This window comes from Rhamphochromis sp. 'chilingali', assembly GCF_963969265.1.
Source record: "Rhamphochromis sp. 'chilingali' genome assembly, chromosome: 11".
Taxonomy (NCBI): domain Eukaryota; kingdom Metazoa; phylum Chordata; class Actinopteri; order Cichliformes; family Cichlidae; genus Rhamphochromis; species Rhamphochromis sp. 'chilingali'.
The window spans coordinates 23,909,862-23,931,437 of record NC_137938.1 but is presented as its reverse complement, the minus strand read 5'-3'; the positions used below and the strand labels follow the sequence as shown (position 1 = coordinate 23,931,437).

General features: G+C 42.7%; 2 protein-coding genes across 3 annotated transcripts; both read right to left on the bottom strand.

The window, feature by feature from the left end:
* Positions 1-59: 59 nt before the first annotated feature.
* ntd5 (ntl-dependent gene 5) lies at positions 60-10,516 on the bottom strand. The gene is made up of 8 exons (XM_080896538.1): positions 10,361-10,516; positions 9,232-9,366; positions 8,667-8,858; positions 2,487-2,604; positions 1,955-2,031; positions 1,164-1,346; positions 780-977; positions 60-675 (listed from the first exon to the last, which is right to left on the bottom strand). Exons 1-8 carry the CDS (start codon positions 10,425-10,427, stop codon positions 593-595), a joined length of 1,053 nt encoding a protein of 350 aa, XP_080752664.1. The 5' UTR covers positions 10,428-10,516; the 3' UTR covers positions 60-592.
* Positions 10,517-11,252: 736 nt separating this feature from the next.
* Positions 11,253-21,400, bottom strand: dbpb (D site albumin promoter binding protein b). 2 transcript variants are annotated; one of them, XM_080896504.1, is made up of 5 exons: positions 19,657-21,400; positions 19,208-19,500; positions 18,050-18,505; positions 14,585-14,844; positions 11,253-13,609 (listed from the first exon to the last, which is right to left on the bottom strand). In XM_080896504.1, exons 2-5 carry the CDS (start codon positions 19,395-19,397, stop codon positions 13,394-13,396), a joined length of 1,122 nt encoding a protein of 373 aa, XP_080752630.1. In that variant the 5' UTR covers positions 19,398-19,500; positions 19,657-21,400; the 3' UTR covers positions 11,253-13,393. The 2 variants fall into 2 exon arrangements, with proteins under 2 accessions (XP_080752630.1, XP_080752631.1); XM_080896505.1 differs by having other exon boundaries at positions 19,208-19,466.
* Between the last annotated feature and the right edge of the window lie 176 nt (positions 21,401-21,576).

The following is a 21,576-nucleotide window of genomic DNA, read 5'->3' as shown; positions in this document are numbered from 1 at the left end:
GAGGTAAAGTGGAATCACACAGGAGGGTTTTATTTGCCATCAAAGAGCTGGAGAGCAAAGCATTTTGACAATATTTTATTTCAAATCTCTCATGTTAAAAACTTACAAGCTTTGAGACTTGATGCGTCGGGCTCAACAGAAGAAAAAAGATCACACAGTGAAACATCACAGAGTCGAGTCATTATGAATTAGGCTACATGAAGGTATCGTCAGGGGTATAGCTGGTACTACTGTATTATACACACACACAGTCATGATTACATATAGATTGCATCTATGGCACAATTTGGTTGAATTACTTCACAGTTATGCCTGCAGTTGAATAGTATTCAGGGCAAAGAGAGGAAAGTTGAGAGCAGTGGTGAAACCCCGTGAGGCCAAAAGAAAGACATCTTAGGCTGCTGATCCACAAAAGCTGTGAAATCAAAAAAATAGTCCCTGCATCTAACTAACTGTAGCTCTGATGGTTACAGAGAAGCTGCAGAGCGGTCAGGAAGGAGGTGTACGGAGGGCGTGTGTTTTGGAAGTGCTCGAATTGTGGCACAGTGTCTGTCATGAGCGCTGGGTGGGTCGAGATCAGACGTGCAGGTCATTACTCCACGTCGCCGGGCTCGCATGCTTCAATTTCCGAGACCAGCCGATGAGGAAAGAGTTTATACTGCAGCCACGTTGGCTCTGAAGAACGATAAGATTGCACAACTATTAGAAACACTTCATGGCGTTACAGATGTTAGTTACACGTGACAAAGAACCGGGCACGGCGGCTGGTGCAGGTTTACCAAGGTAGCAGGCTGGTGTCTGCAGCTTTCCATTAAAGCAGGTCTGGGTTGCGGTGAAGCTGCATTGCTTACGAGAATGTTTGCAGAAGAACGTCACGTTTTCCCCGTGGGGAACCATGGCATCTGTAACATCAAACGGCCAGCGTTTCACGCCACCAATCATCACGCGGCTTCGCTCGGCAGGAATGAGACAACGAGCTGTGAGGGTGACCAACAAGGTATGAAAGTATCATATAAACATCAGACACATAATGCTGTGTTTATTAATTGCCGTGTGTAGGTGCACATTTATTTGAGTTTCTAGGACTTTATGCAAAGGTGTCTCTCTACATTTTACTTCAGCTTTGTTAAATAGTCCAGATATTAGATTGGATCGTTCCTCACCTCTACAGTGCGGGGGCGGCGCACTCCAGCTGCCATTGGACAGACAGGTGATCATCTGGGGTCCATCCAGGAGGAAGTTCTTTTTGCACAGGTAGTGGATGTCAAAGCCCACTTCATACTCAGTCTTTTGGACAGCCACTACATAGCCCTGCTCCACCTCTGTAGGAGGCTGGCAGTACACTTCTATTGAAGAAAGCAGGTTTATCAGTAAACTTAATCAGAAGGTTTGCTGACATTTAAAACACAGGAGCAGAGTTACTATTTCACAGGACAAATGCACAGTTGCTCAATTTTCCATCATTGTTTAAAACCTTGAAACTCCACTGAAGTAACCTCGCTCTTATCTTTAACATGTTTTAATAAATGACAGGCCCAGCCGTACTCCCGTTGGCCTGATTCGAGAACTATCCTCAAAGAATTTTCCATTTCTGTTAAACAGGCCATGAAATCCCAGGTTTGACCACACGATGGCAGAGAAGCACTGCAAAACGGAGCAGTAGCTCCTGAAAGATGCATGCCTGAGAGTGTCTGTGTGTTTCTGTCTGGCTTCTCTGATTCAGTATTTCTTAAATATCAGCTCTCAGAAATGCATGCATGCTACAAATGATGGAAAAACAAACCATTTCTGAGCTGATGTTATATTTAGACTCAGTTTGATCATTCGCTACCCAAGCATTTTCTGCTAACCTGCTAAAAAAATGGATGAAGTTACACTAAGAGTGAAGAAAACGTAGCACACATGCATGTTCACACATGATGGTTAGTCAGCACAGGACGCCCTGTACACTTACTTTTACAGATCGGGTGAGGATACTGCCAGGTCTGATTCTCCTGGCAGAAATTTTCCCTGCTCCCCACTATATCCGCCCTGCAGGAGAAAAAGGAAAGAGTGATGGAGACAGACGGTGGTGCGACATGTACAGTACTGACTAAATGTGATGGAGAAAAAGGTGTAAATGTTTCCTTTTTCCACCGTCTCTCTGTGAGAGTGACTAAATTTTGTGTGCACAGTTCTCTGGCTGACACATCCACTCAGGCTCATCTTATCCTGTGAGATGAGTCAGTGCGTAAAGGGGAGTCAATACAAGATTAGACTGTAATGACCTAGTTAGCTCAATGGAGAGATCGTCAGCTGGGAGATCAAAATGAATTCCCTGCCATTCATTGCTCATCACACCTCTGCTGTATTCAAGCCTTCCCTTCACTCCCTCCCTCTTCTTCACACTCCGTCTCCGTTCTCTCACTTCCTCCATTTCCATCTCTGTGGCATTTCAAGTTTTGAGACCCCCGCACATTCACACTCAACGTTAACCCTGCCCTCACCCAGACAGGCAGCTGTAGCGGATGGATGTTCCTACAGCAGCGTCTCCCTGAATGCTGAAGGTGTTGGTCACTTCCTCGGGCAGAGGGCAAGTCTGGACAGCAGCAAGTTCAGGTGACTCTGATAGTCAAAGAAGACAAGAGGCAGTGAATGGCAGGTTAAACATGCTATCTATAAAATACACTCACTGGCCACTTCATTAGGTACATCAGTTCACCGGTTTGATAATGCAAATATGTAATCAGCCAATCACATGGCAGTAAGCCAGTGCATTTGATCATATAGACATGATCGTGTCGACCTCCTGAAGTTGAAATGGAGCATCAGAATATGAAAGGTGTCTCAAGTGACTCTGTATCTGGTCTGTTTATTTCAGAAACTGCTGATCTACTGTGATTTTCCACCATAACCATCTCTAGAGTTTACAGAGAATGATCTGAAAAAGAGAAAATATCCACTCGTAGCCAGTTCTCTGGGTGAAAATGTCTTGTTGATGCCAACGGTCAGAGGAGAATAGTTCAAGCTGATAGTAGAACAACAGTAACTCAAATAACCACGTGTTACAACTAAGATATGCAGAAGAGCCTCTCTCAACGCACAGCGTTGAGCTACAGCAGCCATAACATATACTGCTCCTGTTACCTAAGAAGAGGAAACTGTGCCTTCAGTTCACTCAGGCTCACCAACGCTGGACTGTAGAAGACTGGAAAAAAAATGTTGCCTGATCTGATGAGTCTCGATTCTTGCCGCAACATTTCTTGCCTTGTATCAGCAGTTCGGGCTGGTGGTGGGGGTATGATGTTCCAGAGGGATATCCTTTAAATGCCAAAGTATACCAAAGTATTGTTGCTAACCATGTCCATCCCTTTATTGCTGCAGCAACAGTGGGATGCTGTCACGTCAATATGGACCAAAATCTCTGAGGAATCTTTCCAGCACCTTGATAAATCTATGCCACGAAGGATTAAGGCAGCTTTGAAGGTTAAAGGGGGTCCAGCTCAGTACTAGCAAGATGTAACCACAAAATGGTAAGTCAGTGTACAAAGTCAAAATACACACAGTCACCTTTGTCATTCTCCAAATGCAGTTTCTTTTCTGTATCTACTGGTACGCTGACTCTGAACTACACTTCATTGGCAAATATTGCACTTTTTAGGAAAAACATTAATATTATTATTGTGTTGTTGTTGCAGGATTTTTCAGTGGCAGAAAAGACCCAGTCTACTCTACTCCATTCATCTGCTAACTAACTATAATCACAGGCATTACAGACTGCAGGAGTACATATAAACATCTAAAGATCAGACTGCACAAAAGTGCACAAAACTGCAGTCATTGCAAGAGTAAAGCATTCAATAGCATACATGTCCTCATGCATTTGTTTCCAAGACATTAAGTATATTAAGTGAATGATAATAATGACTCACAATGACCCCAAAAAAGCCCTCGATTGAGTGACATAGATGTGATAAGAAAGGTAAAATCTACTATCAGAGTTTGCTATCAGAGTATAGTTTGGTTAGTTTTGGGCAATGACGACCTAATAGCTAGTTTTAGGAAAAGATGGTAGTTTGGGTTAAAATATCTGCGTCTTAAGGAGCCGCTGTGACAAAAAGCCCTGAATGCAAACTCGTCCCATGTGTGAAGAAAATCAAGAAAAAACCTGAAGGAAATGAAACAGGAAGAAAAACAGAGAGCAGGACCAGCCATCATGTCATCTCATTTGACTTGTGTTAACCAAGGTTTCCATATAGTTTGTGACCCACAGAGGCGTTTGACACAGTGTCTTGTTTTATTCAAGTTGAAACAGGCCTTCTTAGATAATAAATCAAAGTTCGACGAGCAGGTGAAACGCCGCCCCGCACGTCCCCGAGCTCACAGCTCTAACTGTGATTGTATAACACCTGGCATTGTTCATTCCTAGATGTTTGAGTGCCTCACGCTTGTGGAAATATAAATATCAAGAGTGGTGCTTGGAGAGAGGCTGGAGTGACCTGAGCTGCATCAAGCGCGGGGTTTCAAAACTGAACACGGCTTTGAAAGGTAGAGACAGCGCTCACCCGAGGGCTATCTTGGTATCTGAAACCGAGAAACGTTAATGTGAGAATGTAAAGGGACCTATGGGAGAGGGAGAGTTACGACTCTGTTTGGCTGCAGTTGAGAGCCCGAAGCAGAGTTCTGTTTTCACATACCGCCCTGCTCCTACCTTGTACCGCTGCCACCCACACAGGCTGCAGCACCAAAGTGCTATAAAGCAGGTATACCAAATTCATCTTCTAAAAACTGTAAAACTGTGATGTTTTGGTTTTTTTTTATTCAACGAAACAGCGCTAAATATGCACCAATTAGACCGAGATGAAAGATGTAACGGTACACCACGGTTCCCATATACTTTAGACCTCTTTATACTATGGGGTTTTTTTCCAATAAAAATATACACAGAGACATATCCACACAACACAAGCTGAAAAGCCTAGAGCTGCACACTTTCCTTGGCTCCTATTGTAGAGAGAGACCTTATCAGAGGCCTCGGATGGAAGCGGATGAGAGGAGAAAGAGATGAGAGGAAAAGAGGATGAGAAGAAAGAGCAGAGGAGAAGAGAACTGGGAACAGAAAGGCCTCGAGCAGCGTGAGCAAGAGAGCTTTCAGACTGTAATCTGTCGCCCACACACACAAGCACACACAAACACAGTCGTGTATCTGACTTCACAGCGCATTGACACATTAATTTCCTGGAGACTTATTTCAACCTCAACTATGACTACTATTTGCCTAATCCTGACCTAAACCCAACCTTACTCTACCCCTCACATTTATATGTTAAACTAGATTGATTTCAAATGCATTGATTTGATTTTTGTCCCCATAAGGAAGGCATGTCCCCAGCATGAGTAATGCTTGGACACACACACACACATCTACCTCTCTACGTGTTGTTAAACGCACACCCTCACTCACATCAGACCCGCATTCACACTCGCTCTCGCTGGCGCAGCGTGCACGCAGCTCCGTGCCACTTTGACAGTGATCTGCCGCCCACTGCCTCTCAGCAGGCACGAAGGAGCTCGGCTCACACTCTAACACACATGCAAAGGACACACAATACAAACACTCTCACACGCTCTAAACCCACCTACCTTCTGCCTGTCTCTCAGAAGGAGGATACTCTACGAGCGAGCTGAGAATTGTATCCTTATTTCATCTCTGAATTGGTGAAAAAATCCTGAGGGTGAGACTGAAACGCAGCAGGGTTGAGGATTTCTAGGAAAGCATGTAGCTGCAGGTGGGCGATGAATGTAACAGGCCTCAGACCTTTAAAGCTGAATTACATTGTTATCATGAGCGTTGACAGGTTGACCTAAGCAATAGTACTGATCAGGTCTGGGGAGATACTAAGAAGAACCTTATGTTGCACGCTGCAACTTTATAGAGGTGAAGTAGTGAGGATGCCTTTTGTTTGAATTCAATTCAGAATCAACGCTTATTTTTCTATATTTCATGAGACAGAAACATAAAATATCTGCAGCCCACAGTGCTTGCAGTGGCAGTGCAGTAGTCTTCAAGTGGGTTTGCTTTTTAACACCCTGTCTTCTGGGTTTTAACTTTGGATATGTAATAATTTAAATAAGCAATGTATTTTTTATAAACTCTGGAGTCTGTTGTCAGTTTACATTGCCGCTCACAAGCCTGATTCGAACAACACGGTTACCTTGGGGCAGAGAAGCACTTTGGTTGTAAATTAACACAAATCGAAGGCCTTTGAACTTGCTCTCTTTGAATTGACATTTGTTCTTCCCTCTCGCTCTTTCTCTGTTGTTAGCACGCTCGCCTTAGCACAAGAAGGTTCTGGGTTCAAACCTTCCCGAGGCTTTTCTGTGCAGAGTTTGCATGTTCTCTGTGTGTCTGCGTGGGTTCCCTCCAAGGACGCTGTCTTCCTCCCACAGAGCAAAGACAGGCATGTTAGGTTTCAAATGTATGGTTAAATGTGGCTTGCAGTCTAAAACGCTTTAAGTGGTCAGTAAGACCAGAAGAGTACTATATAAATGCCTTTCTGTTTCCAATACGCTGGTCACATGTTTATTATAGATCTAGTACCAACCTATATCTTTAAACACAGCATGAGCAAAGTTTTAGTTGAACCTGTGTTTATGCGTGATTACACTTTCAGGCCGTAATTAGTCTTTTTTGCCTTGTTGGTTTTTGTGGTAGGTTTATTTTGTCTAGCCTTACATTATCATTTTGACCATATGTAGACTGCATCTTGCCCTCTAGTTCAGCAGCAGCATAAATACAACTGAAACAAGCAAATAATGTTACAAACACAGTTTCCAAAAACACACACATGAGCTGCAGACAAGAAGCAAGTCTGCTATAGTGAGCACATTTTCATCTCAGCTCTTGTGTATGGTAGTCCTGTTGCTATGGAAGCCACTGTAATAAATAAATTGTCATCTATAAGTTAAAATTTCAGGTTATTATCTCAAATTTGTGACGTATTGACTCACCACTGAGGAAATAGACATTTTTGAGATAATAACTTTAAATTTTGACTCAGCTCTGCGTGGCAAAAAAATAAATAAATAAAAGATAAATCTCAGCGGAGGAAACAGGGAATCATCTGTTTATAGCACCAAATACACTGCCTACCTTTCTGCTTTCTGTGTGGCAGATCCTTCCAGCAGGTACTGGAGAGGAGGTGTGGTTTGTTCCCAATTAGCATCACTGGAAACACCTGAGCCCAGTGTGCCAATGATCTGTAAAAGCCCTCAGAGCTCAATTACTGTGTCTCTCCTTTGTAAGAGGCTGTTTTTGGTTGTAATTGCTCCTTAGTTTGTTTTCTTGCACTAAATAATGTTGCCTCCACCCCCAACAGGACTGACTTCATACACCATAGCTAGTTTTTATTCTTTCTTTATGTTTCTTTTATTAAAAATAAAATGTTTCTTTGTTGGCAGTTGTGTGCTTCTCCATTTCTGTCATGGCAGTTCAACATTGCTGATGTAATATTTTGACATTAAGTGTTTCTGATTTAGTTTAGAAGGCTATATAAATGCAAGATTCCTACAGAGGCTGCCATTAGTTTTATTTATCCATCCATTATCTTCCACTTATCCTTTTCAGGGTCGTGGGGGGCTGGAGCCTATCCCAGCTGTCTTAGGGCAAAAGGCAGGGTACAACCTAGACAGGTTGCCAGTCTGTTGCAGGGCTAACACATAGACACAGACAACCATTTGCACTCACGTTGGGCAATTTAGAGTTTTTCCATTAACCTAACCCCACGAACTGTGTGTCTTTGGACTGTGGGAGGAAGCCAGAGAACCCTGCAGAACATGCGGGTGTGTTTTGTACCATCATCTAACACAGTAACACAATAACTAATGAGTGATAAGAAATGTATGATCCATCTAGAAGGCTCACTAGCTGATTAGCAATATTATCTCTATCTAGCTTGAATTCTTTCTCTGGTGTTTTCTCATCTGCTTTAATGACTCGCTCACACTGTTTTTCTGTAACACTATGTTTTGCCACTAATTCAAATGTCAGTAAGTAAACAGTTGTAATTCTTCCACTTTCTGAGTTGGTCCATAAATTCCAGATTATTTGCCCTTACATGTAACGTGGCATTTATGAATCTTACGAAAGAATCCAAATGTTGGGATTATTCAACATGACCCATGAAGTAAAAAAGGCAGCTTGCGATGCTCTGGGACGTTCTACATTTTTGTTTTCTAAAAAACAAATAAAACATGCTTGTGTATCTTTGTGTTGAACTTGTTTACCTCTAAATGTTGCACACGTATATGTTCTTGCACACATGTTTTTTGAAATGCATATTCTTTGTATTTAAGATAAGAAACATGTAAGACATACTGTATGCATGCACAGACACAGCTGTGTATTCAGCTTTTGTCTCCTTTTTAAAGTTCTCGACAGTTCAATGGTAAAATCTTCAGACCCACTCTGAATAACCGAGGCTCTGGTTGCTATGGTGATGGGGAGAATAGGTCCCAGTTGTGTAATGTCTACGTTGACACAAATCACAGAGGGGTTTCTGGATTTCTTGTCTCACATATACACCCACAAACAGCTGTGTGTGTTCACTGCATAGACCTCCAGCTGACCACTACCTGTCAGGAAGAAACCCGAACCAAAGAACATTTTCCCGTGACCTCAAACCTACCTGTGCAGATGGGCTCATCGCCACTCCACTGTCGGTCACCCTGACAACGGCGAATAGTGGCATCCATGCCGCTGGGCAATGTGAATCCTGGCTTGCAGCGCACTTCAAGCAGGGCAGAAAAGGAGTGAGTGGGAGAGAGGAGGCGAGCTTCTGCGTTTTCGCTGTGGGGTAGAGGCCAGGGACAAGTACGACCTGAGGATGAAAGAGATGGTCCAGAGAGAGGAGAGAAAACAAGAGGCAGGGAACAAAACAATTCAGAGAATGTGCAGGAGACAAATGAAAAGAGCACAAATGAGGCTGTATAATGAGTCTGGATACACGCACAGTGCTCCCTTTTACAGCACAGAAGCATAATAAAAAGCTTCTGTTCAGCACTGGCATAAGGCTTTTATTTTATTTTCCATCAAGAAACACACACACACTGATGTATGTTGGCACAGCTGCGTATGCGTACGCATTTGCACGCACACACACACACACACACACACACACACCCTTTTAATAGCTGAGCCCACAATGCTTTTCAAAGTGAGAACTGACAGCACACATGCATACAAATAGTTACCTGGAGCCACACAGCTGAGACCACACTGGCCGTCACACAGACACTGGCGTTTGCTGCCACAGTCACTGTCAGCTTTGCAGGGTCGTGGACACATCCTCCTTCCCTCCTCTCCCACAAGCCTCTCCGGACATGACCCTGTTGTGATACCCACACACTGTTACACAGTAATTGCCCCTTTGTTTACTCCTATTTCATTCATGGCCCCCCATAAAAAAAGGGAAAAAAAGACAAACTCTGTGTCGTAAAGAGATTTTGTTTGCCAATTCTGCTCTGTTTTCTCTGTGAAGGAAAGCAAATTCAGTGTGGGTGGCCGGGCAAACACTTGCCACCCAGGTTGCAGAACGAAGAGGTTTTTCGATGGCGGGCTTTGCTGCTCTGTGCCTTTCAGCTATCAATCTTGTTCTTCACTGAAAAGTGAGTGTGTTTGTGTGAGAAACTTTATCTAAAATGCAATTCATGCAATTCTGAGTCATACATCATAAAAACCACAGTGAATTACTGTACATAAACATCAACATGACCTTGTCATTTGAGACGGAAAGGGGAGGGGATGTGGGGGAAACAAACTCGGTGCCCCATTTTTCGATTCTCAGAATGAAAATGTGTGCGCTGCTGTATTCACTCTGCTCAAAAGCACATGTGCACACAAAAAACATGAATGCGCAGCACATGATCGTTCCAGACATGGCATACATATTTAGCACCTATGATATTATATAACTAATTAGTCACTATGAAATGCAGGCCAGTATTATGGAAGACTTGGAACTGTTCATGTGAAGGTAAACAATGATCCAAAACAGCTTTGCAATCATTAACTACTGACTAGAAAGCCATACATTTATGATGTAGGCTACGTGCAAAATATACATACAAAATAAACATTAAAATAAAATCTTAGTTTCTTAATTAGTACACTATGACCAACATTTGCCACTTTCCAACTGACTAATTGCGTACGTCTGTATCCGAGCTATGTGCTCACCTAAATTTCAAACTACAACTTAGAGAAAGATGAAGCATTTCAGGGAAAATCCTAATGGCATCACTAAAGAGCATTCAGTCCAGCTGCGTTAACTGTGTATGCAGGGATCAGTGCTCTTCCAGGTGAAAGTGATGGAGGGCTTACCTGAATCCTGCAGGGATACGGTTCCAGTCAGAGCCCACATGGACAGCAGCAGCAGTGCACGGTCCATCTTTGGAGCGAGGATATGAGCAAGGGACACGCAGATGCAGCATTTTTAAGGAAGGGGGGAACAAAGGGTGGGAGAGGGGGAGAAAGAGGGAGAGGTCCAAAGAGAAAGAGAGGGAGAAGTGGAGAGAGAGAGGGTACAGCCCAGGAGCACACATCTGGTTCGTGTTGAGGAGGAGAAAAGTGAGGAAAATTCCACTCTGAAGGACCTTTCACCCATTTCTGTTGAGACAACAGATAAAGGGGGTGACATATGCATAACTACTGTCCACACAGAGAATTAACAAACAGGAAATGCTATAAAAGGAAGAAACTGATAGATTTGACTTTATATATTGAATGCAATATATATGTGTGTGTGTGTGTGAGCACCAAAGTAGGTCAGTGTGGCTTTTTTAATGCTTTATCTTACGCATAGCCCATCATATAAACTTTTTTACATTATCTTACCTTATATACTCTAACTCAGTCTCTTAAACGTAGTGTGCATTTAATTATAAAATGCATAAAACACTCTTTAAATTTATTTACAGGAACCAGAACTGCCTCAGTTGGGCAAGACTTGGTATTTGAACTGTTTTGCCAATTAAGGAATGTACACAATGTGAACAAACAGGGAGGATATCAAAACAACATGGTGCATTTCACCACGTATCACAGTCTGGTTATCAGCTTAAGTAAAAAAAACCCTGAATTTTTAACCTTTGTCGTCTTGCCTTCAAAACTGGGCTTTGATTCAATTCTGGATTACTTGGAAGCAACCACAAACAGCGCAGTGATTAATGAGAACAATCTTTTATTTGTGTTTTTTTTTTTTTTGGGGGGGGGGGGGAGGAAATCTCATACTACATCCAAACAACCAGCACTGACTGGTGGGCTGGGCATCATCGACACTACTGATGCAGCAGGGCAGTTGATCAGTTAAGAGTCACTATAAGAGTTATCAACCACATCGGTGAAGATACAGGAGACTAAAATCCTGTTAGGAGAGCAAACAATCACTGAATGAGGTGATAAAGGCAGATAAACCAACAAGGAGCGTATCAGTAGTGTGCACAGTCCATGCACAGGTGAGAAAACGGTCATGATGAAAGGTCAAGTTGGTCTGAGTGAACATCATGTTCAAGTTACTGAGCCACGTTTGTGAAATCCCCGGTCAAAGAAAACAGAAGTCTCTGTAGAAGAAGTGGATAGATGTGGGTCCGAAGACAGGTGCAAATAGCCGAGACTGGGGTTGTTTTGTTTTGTTTTTCCATTTGAAAAGTCTTTCTGAGGAACACTGAAGATCAAAGATGTTTCAAGGTGCAACAGATCATCCAAAGAAAGAAAAAAAAACATTCAATAATACAGAACAACAACAATAAGAGGGATAATCATAATAATCATAACAATAATAATAGTTGTAATGGTAACTACTCATCATGGTCATTGGAGGATTAAAATCACACTATTACTAGTCGTCCCTCCCCCAGGGAACATAACATAGTGTACCATGCCCCTGTGTAGGTGTTGTTGGGTACACAGAGAAGTTCATAGATACAGTAAAAAGGAAGGAGCAATAACAGGATTGAAAAAGCACTAAATAGCAACAAGTTTCGTGGATCGACATAGGATCAACATTTTGGCTTTTATTTCTCCCAGAAATCTGAGAAATTAACACATTCCACTCAATGGGGGTACTCAACCCATCTCCTGGAATACATCAAATACACAAAATAGTAGAGGCCTATCCAATATACACAACAATTCCCCTCCCTTCCCCCCACCACACCCCTGTAATAATGCTAATTAAAGTGTGTTCAGTAAAGTAACAACGTGTGTTTTTACAGGGACGATTGATTACTACTGCAGAATATGTTACAACACTGAGATTGAACTGCTCTGTGCACCTTTCAGGTGCAAGAGAGTCACAAAGACAAAATGCATTGGGAAGAGTTTGCACATAACTGTCAAAGGACTGCCTGCAAGTGGGAGCAGACAGAAATAGAGACATCGGATATAGAAACAGGGGAGCAATTCAAAGAGAGGATGAAGAGGAGCAGAGTTACCCAGGGCATCACAACAGGCTTCCACAGGCTCGGGAAATATCTAAAAACACCAGAGCAGATTGAAAGCACTTCCACTGGGATAGTGAAAAAGTAAAAGAGCAATACACAGAAATATGGGCTAGAGGAAGATGTACCAGTCTCATAAAGTTAAAACCAAGGTAAAAAGAGCTAATATTGTTAGAAGGGGGAAGGGGGGGTGACGTTGTTCTAATAGAAAATAATATACGAGACTGGCCAAGAGGATAGAGCTGGGCTGTATACATAGTGTCTCTCATTCTGTCTCCCTCAAGCATCCCCAGTGACAGAAACATAAAAGGAAACAAATTAAGTGCTTGAATAAAATCCACAAAATGTCGAACTACACGTCTTTAAGATAATTTTGCTCTCTATATTACAATTGTTACATGCCTTCTCAACCCTGCTGCTGCATCCTGGCTATAATTATAAACACAAAAAAACAAAAACAAAACCATCGATGGCTGACAACCTGTTAAGCATCTCCTGACTCAACTATGATAAAAAGATATTTACCGCAGCTTTCCCCCATCTCTGTGTCCCCATCATGTAGAAAATATACAAAATTATTCTGTAATTTGCTCTCCCTCTAATTTTTCTGAAGTATTATAAAAATATACAATTCTCCAATAACAAAACTCTTAAAAGTCACATCTTTCATCTGTTAAATTATTCTCTCTGTCCGCCACTTTTAAGAGCCGACACCTCAACGAAACAAGACACCTGAGCTTCAATGCACAAACCTTCTCCTCGTCTTATACATTCATCATCAACATCATCATCATCATCATTATAATCATAATCAGCTTGACCCCCTTTATGTCCATCAGGTTACCCCAGAAATTCAGAGTCTTAGATTGAATCCAGCTTATATTTCTCCTCGTCCTAATTCTTCTCCGCGCTGCCATCACTGGTCAGCGAGACGGTTTTCGTATTTACTAAGTATGTTACGACACCGGCCCAGTTCCTTCCTCATCTCGGCCACTTCCTGTCGGAGGGCGGCGTTCTCTCGCTCCAGGTAGGCGGCGCGCACTGATATCTGGTTCTCCTTGAGACGGCGGGCGTCCCGGGAGCGCTTTGCCGCTTCATTGTTTTTGTGCCTCCTGCTCCAGTACTTCTCATCCTACAAAAGGACCGAAGAAAAAAAACAGCACATATGGATTATTCAGCATCCACCAATGCAATCCACTTATTTTTATTGGGGAATTTCACGATTATTAGGTATAAAATGTATAAAGAAAAGAATCAGTGAGTGTTCTGATTTGTTTCTTAAGAAGTGTGTAGTGTTTTTTCTAGCTTAACTTCTACAGCTATGTGGGTGTTTGGCAATGAAAAGACACTTCTTTGTCGTTGTTGTTTATTTGCATACCACATCCTCAGAATTTGGTTACTGGTTACTGTCTGACAGCAAATAAAGTAAGCAAACAACCTGCATGTGCCACACACAGCTGCTAAAAACTGAATTGCTGTCTTTTTTCTGGCTGTAGAATATTTTATGGACTTCCATAAACTACAGAGTGAGGATTTGCACAGTTTATGATTCTTTATACTCAGTTACAAGTCATCAATCTTATAACTTATACTGGGCTTTTTGTTTATGTAATCTCTGTTTTTATTTTGCAGCTCCTGTGTTTGTTGCTTGTCCATTATCGGATGCCCTCATTGTGAAACTGTTCTGCCTTTTACACTGTTTTCATTAAACTGAAGCGCTAACAATGTAAAATATAAATGCAGACCCAGGCGTGTGCTCATTTCTGATAAAAATAAATATATCAGGTAAACAGCTTAGCTCTCGCCAGTATTTTCCTCAACTGATCATTTTCCATGATCATAGCTGGATAATTGCCCCATTAGTCATCGGATAAATGAATCTCAAACAATGTGGACAGTGTATTAACCATTTGAGCCTCTCAAGGCTTTATCTCTGGTAAATCTAGATGGCATTTTCACTATTTTATGACATTAAAATCATTCGATACAAATTTTTAAAATAACCGATTTAATTACTATTTATCTGCTTTCAAACTACTTCAGTCTCAGGGCATAAACTGCATGTAAGCCACTTGCATCAATGCTGTGAATACCTCAGCAGCCTCACCTTCATGTTATCGGGTACCAGGATCTTGCGTGCCTTCTTGATCATTGGCTGGGGCTTGAGCTCATCCTCGCTGAAGGAGTGCCTTCGCGGATCAAAGTTCTGCTCTTCCGACGTGTTGGACATAGCCATGTCTGAAGAATCCATGTCAAACATTCCAATCACATCTGGCCCATTCCCAGTGGGTGTGAGCAGAGGCGGACAGGAGGATGAAGAGGAAGAAGAGGGTGACTCACAGGAGTCATTCATTCTCCTTTGACTCCCTAGAATTAAAAAGAAGATAAACCTAAGTACACTAAACACTTTGACAGTTTTAGTGGAAGACGTTTTGACACTTTTTGACAGATCAGCCACAAAAATAAAAAAAACAATATGCAGCACTCCATGATAACCACCAGATGGCAGCAGAGAGCTACATTGTTAATAAAAACAAACATTGCTTTGGCCTTAACCAAGAGTTGGCTGGTATTCAGTGAGCTTTCACTGGCAGATAAAAGATTTCATAGTCAAGGTAATGTTTAAAGTATACTACAATAGCAAATGCAATATAATTCAATCATGTAATCTACAAATATTTAGTGCACAGATTTGTGGATGTAACTAAGCAACAAGCTGTTTAAAGCAATACCTAAATTAATTAATTGAAAGCCAATGCTAGCTGTCTCAGTAAGATTTTAGCCATCTTGTGCCAAAAACATAGCTTCAATGCACCTTGGCACAGATTACCCACATCTTTAATACACTAATGGGGGAGTGGAAACTTTTTTTTCTTCAATATTTACCCTTATTTGTTTTGTCAGTAATGGAGGAAAGCATTTCATTATTTTTAAACAAGTGTTCACTTTGTTGAGATCTGATTACTGATCTTTTAACCTCTATGGATGGAGGTACTATCTATCTTTTTATCAGGGTGGAAAGACTTCATCATGAGATAAAGGTAACCTCTCAGAAAAGCTGTGCCATGTCAGAAATGGGTGCAGATTTCCTCTTCATTTCTTACCCATCTGTATAATTTATTATGCATCTGTCGATAATGGGAAACTAACATCAAATTAGTTCTTTATATGTCCCACTGAGTGTGCTACTGATAAAATAAAAACATAACCACAGTCTTGATGTGAATCCTCTGGTCCACAGGCTTTAAGAATATATAACACACAATCACCACTACACAAAACCTCTTGGCCCAAAGCATAACCTTGACAAATTTTATCACATGAACTGCTGAAAATGTACTTGTGGACCAAAGCTCACAACCAGAACAAATGCAGATAGAAAAATCTATAAGCGGAAATGTTATATAATGTGTTCTCCCTCCTCTCCAATCCAGTTTCTTTAAGTGGGGCCGGTATAGGGTGATGTGCCAGCCCACCCCCCTGTAGGGCCAATGCACCTTACTCGACTGGCTTTTCTTTCAAAGAGCACAAGCCTCCATTAAACTTCTATGTGAATCCAGACAGCTCAGTCATCATCCTTGTTGTGAATGTATAAGCCTGTCCACATGCAAGTGAGGCAATTTAACAGAGATGTCAACTTGACTCAAAGCTCCTCTATGTGTTAGCTGGATACCTAACAAGGTATCTACTTAACACAGCACTGCAGCCTCCCAAATATGGACAAATATCAAACCCAGGGTGAATATAATGAATATTTAATGTAGTTTAATAAAAAAAACAAGCCAGCAGGTTGTTGGTCTGTATGTGCTGCCAGCTGCTAACTATATTACCTGTGGATCTGTAGTATAACAGAACCTACAGCATGAGTAATGGCTATATAATAGACAGGTAATGTGAGGCCATATTTTGACACCAGGTGAACACTGTTCACTCACACTCCCTTGGCAATGCCTCCGTACTATAATAAAACTATTTAAAGTGGTAGATGCACCGGGGCACAATCAGCAGTCAGATCTACGTATTGCTGAAAGCTCTTGTGGATATGGTTAACCGAGTGTCGTGCTGCTTAAACCCAACAGCAGGAACTAGGTAGTGCCACCACCTGTTGTGGTGCTTTGTTGGAGTGAAAACCTAAAGACCCTGCAGTTTACTGCTACCTCTCACCTCTGACTTTCGGGCAGCTCTGGAACGCAGATTTGCCAAGGAGATTTGGTGCATTTTTCGTTCACATGTTTCCACCGTTAAATAACAGCAGGATTTCATTTTTGATTACATGGCCCGACATGTGCCCTCACACTTTCCAGAACTTGTACAACAGCATTCCAAGAAAGCCCAAAACCGTTGCGAAGGTAAACAGGGGTCATTCTCCTTGGTTACCTAATAATTGTTCATCGTTAGGCCGTCTGATATTTTGTGAGTACATTTGTGATGTTGCAGTTTAGCATTAAAAGGAGGCAAATAGCATCTAGACGTAATTATAAGACTTTAAACAAAGGGACATTGATCAAAATGCACAAGCCTTTATCATGCAGTATAAATGTCTTATCGGAGTTTATGAACGAGTGCTTTGTAACTGAAGGAGTGAATTAAAGGTCTTCAGTCAAGATCCCATAAAGTATAAAGCTCCCCTCTTGATATCAGTGCACTTATTGTCATTCACTGGTGATCATATGTTCGGTGTGAAGTCCAGCAGGCACAGGGAAACTCTTCCTGTTGTCCCCCCCCCCCCCCCCCCTCCTTCTCCTCTGTGGACTCCTCCTACACGTCTGCTGGCCCTGCCTCTAGTTCTCTCACTCCAGTACTCCCAGCCTCTGCACGTGTAATGACGCGTGCACATGGCTGTGGCGTGTGAAGTGGGGAGAGATTTAAAGACACGCAACCGCAAACACTCCACACACACTGCTGTCTCTCTCTCTCTCTCTCTCTCTCTCTCTGTGTACTGTTTTGACCCTGCTTCACAATCATTATTGGCCGGGAGTGAATGCTGATTGTGTTGTACACTGCAGTGCACAGATCACATGCCAAACTACACCAAACTCTCTTGTCATAGCTATGAAGTTGATTCATCAAATAGCTCAGGACTCCTTATTTTGCTTTACCTATTTTTTTTTCAAGTTCTTCACTGCTCTTCAGCTTTTTGTTTTTCTCCCAATCAGTTTTTACCTTGCAGCCATGCAACCAAATGGTCATGGTTTCATGGTTAAGGTGCAAATTTTAAACTCTGTTTTCTTTTTAAAGCTTACTTTGTTTACATAACCATGTGATCTCACGGCCTCAGCTTGACCCCACAGGACAGCGAAATGTTTGATTGCCATGATAGTCACTGTGAAGCAAGAACAGTTGAAGTCCTGAATCATTAGCCCACACTCCACATAACCCTGTTTACATCACAACTATTGTTATTAAACCGAAAGGTCTGCTAGTCGACCAGCAGCAGGTGAAACTTTGTCAACTCTGAAAAGCTTGGAAACCATTTTCCACGACTGTTGCTGTGAGGTGATCTTGACAATCCCTAGATAATAACCAGTCTCTGCACTGGCCATAACAAACTAGTCGATATTAGTCAACTCACCATGCAGGCAGTCAGTTCCTCCTGGAAGATTCTGTGGCTGAGCCACCTCCAGACCGATGAGAGATGGAGAAGAAGAGGTAGAAGGTGGTGAGGATGAAGATCCAGGTGGGGATGAGGGTGGTAGGCACTGGGAGCTCTGGTTGGGCACAGCTGACTGCGGGCTCTGTGAGGGAATCTGGGCTGAACAGGAGCTGTTGTTGTTATTGTTGTTGTGCATGCTGCCCATTCCATTTTCAGTTAGAAACTCCTCCAAGTCCATATACTGAAGCTGGAAGAGGCCCCCATCCGCAGGCACAGTGCGATCCCACAAAAGAGGCCCCAGGAACTGGTTGAAGTTTCCTCCTCCATTTCCACCTCCTCCACAGCCATTACTGCTATTACTGTTGACTATTCCACTTCCATTCCTCATTGGGCACACTCCCAAGGAGTCCTCATCGAGGTCCAGTCTGTCTTTGTCTGCCAGATGGGAATAAAAAGCAGACTTATTAGTGGAATATAAAAATGACGATGCTTACTTTTGGTGTCACTTTAACAGGTTTCAGTGGACAAGAAGGTGGCCTTGGGATAGTTCACGCTTCGGCTGCTTTATGCTAAAAATCAGCTCTTCATATTTGCACAGAACTAAATGGCACTTCTACAAAATCCCCTTCTCCGCCTATCTCTCATACAATCACACACAGAAACACAGATGGGCCCAGATGGTAGCTGAATTGCAGCATTAACCAACAGCCAAAACCGATTTGCTGTCATAACGTATACACAAACTCCAGAACAAATCTCACAATAGCCAGGGATACATTTGGCAGAGAAAACGCACCCAGAACGCATGCTTGTATGGGTTTAGATTTACAGCTAAACCAAAGCATGTTATCACCCAGTGTAATCTAGATCCTAATTTGAAGTTGCATCAGGGATTATAATTCAGCTCATCTGGCCATGGTCACTGAGGAGTCATCCTGAGCACATGTCCTGGGGCATGAAACCTTTGTGGCCTTTACATATGAAAAATTACTAATAGTGGTACATATTTTTATACAACAGTAATAGTGGATGGAAAAGATTTATCCATGCTTTTCCACTGCGTAGAGAAGAAGGCAGATTATGCTGATAAAGCAACACTTTGACCTTTTATTAATTAAATTCACAGAAGGGTCTCACCTTTCGAATCGCATGAGTTCTTTAAACGCTGGTCTCCTTTCATGGGGTGCTGCAGGAGGGATTTCAGACCTGCCATAGAGTTGAGGTGCCCCCCTGTCAGGGAGCCTCCAGGTTGAGTACAGCTTCCAAACTGTGGGCTTGCCCCAGCTGGGAGGTCTGGGGTCGGAAGCTGGGAGAGTTGCCTGGACATCCTGGACCAGACGGGTCGCAGAAACACACCTGGGGCACTTGAAAGGGCTAGGCGAGCTGACAGGAGTACCTACCAATGGGACAAGCAGGCTGGATGACTGTGGCTGTGAGCACAGGAGGGGTGGGGTGGTGGGCAAATACAAAAAGGTAGTTTTGAGACTTATCTATGCAGAATAGAGCATCTGTTATATTGTAATTACAGTCATGACATTGGCATGGCATTATGTCAGAAAGTTTAAATTACACACGCAAACTCTTACCTTTCACTTGTAGATATAAAGAGTTCTTTATTTCCCTGCAAAAATATTTTCCTCGAAGTACTCCATTGCCTTTGGATGTTGTAGATGAAGCTGTTATTCTCGGAGAACAGTGTGGGAGGGACAGTCAGACCATCTGATTAGGAATACTGTCCATAATAAAACTGCAAAGGCGTGAAAATTCCGCACACACACTTTGCACGCACAAGAAAAAATATTACAGTAAAAACTTGAAGAGCGATATCCCGAGTTAGTGGTGCGGTAATTTAAAAAGAAATGCTTATAATAATGAAAGAAGATCGCAGAGAGAGACTTCCTCCGTCAAAACAAAACTGTCGTGGAGAAAGAGGAGCATTAAAAAACAAACAGCCAGCGACGCGAGCTGTACGTGGTCAGATGACAAGTTGTATTGCTGCTTCTCTGCTGTCGCGCTCTGCTGTCCCTCGGTGGGGAGGGGGTGGTTGGAGAGGCTGGAGGGGGTCGTTTCCTCTTTCTGTCTGTACTTTTTTTTTTCCATCCGGTGGATCCAGTCACGGGCGCACGGGCTCGGATCTGTGTTTGGGCCGCGCGACGTACTCCTCCTCCTCCCGTTTCTCTTTCTCTCAGCTGGAATGGACACGGGCAGTTCACGTGACGTCACACCTCGAGAGAGGGGCGGGGCCCGGCTTTAACCGATCTCTCAATTTTCGCCTAAATTATTTATGAGGACACACCTACCCCTCGTGCCACACCTCGAGGGGAGCAGCAGGTTGTGTTGTTTTTCCCGACAGGTACAACCACAATTATTTTTGTAAAAAAAATAAAAATCAAACAAGAAGCAGGAAATATGTAAATTAGTCTCAGCGTCACCATGGTGATGGGAAAGAAACCATGAGAAACAGCTAACTGTGCTGTAAGCTGGGGGTTAATGGCGCTTAGGCTCGCGCTCTCCGTTGGAGCATAATTTGGCTTTCTCTAATATTCAGGCACTGCTGCATGACTTTTCCAGCTTCCTTGTAATCCACGGAAAACGTGAGTGCGCCGTTTTTTCAGGCGAGAGGAACGCTTCTGCACGTTGCCTGCCGGCGTACAATAGCAGCTCAGGCTCACGTGTATGAGGCACGCGGAGACGAGGCCCGTCTGCTCACAGCTCGGGCACTGATAGGCCCGCGGAGAGCTGCTGCTCCGCCCTTGCGCCGGAGCCGATTGGGCAGAAATAGGTCGGACAAGCCCGCCCGCTCGGATTCCCTCCCGGTGCATGCTACTGCCGCGTGAGACCGAGCAGCTCGAAATACAAAAAAAGCGCGAGGGTTGTCTTGTCTACTGTACAAGTTGAAAAGCACATGCAAAACAATGCGTGCAGCAGGAATTCATCCCCTTTGATTTTTTTCCTCCAGAGTTAGACATGCAGAAGTTGACGTAAATAGATTACAGACAGACCAGCATACAAAAGACGCATCGAGTAATTGCATTTGAACAATATGCCCTGAAAATAAATAAGTGAATGCAACTGGAGGCAGGAGCACTGGAGGAGGAGGAGGCAGCCCTGTGTTCAGCCCTGTCCCGAGAGTCCCTTTTTTTTAATGATTATTTTTCCGAATTAACCTATCAGACTCCAGTCTTGTCCAGCTGTGTTCTCCCAAGATTATAACCACGTGTCACCCCCACATAAAAAATATCAGAGTGGATGAATCATCATTTTTTGTGTCTGCAAGCAAGCCAGATCATCAGCATGAATTAAACCTCACAACACTTAAAGAGTTCTTAAATTAAATATATATATATATATATATATATATATATATATATATATATATATATATATATATATATATATATCTGCGGACAATTTATGCAAAATTAAATGCACAGAATGCACAGAAATCTGCTTATAAACCACATTAATTTCCAGAGGGGAAAAGGTGCTTTTAAATTAACTATGGG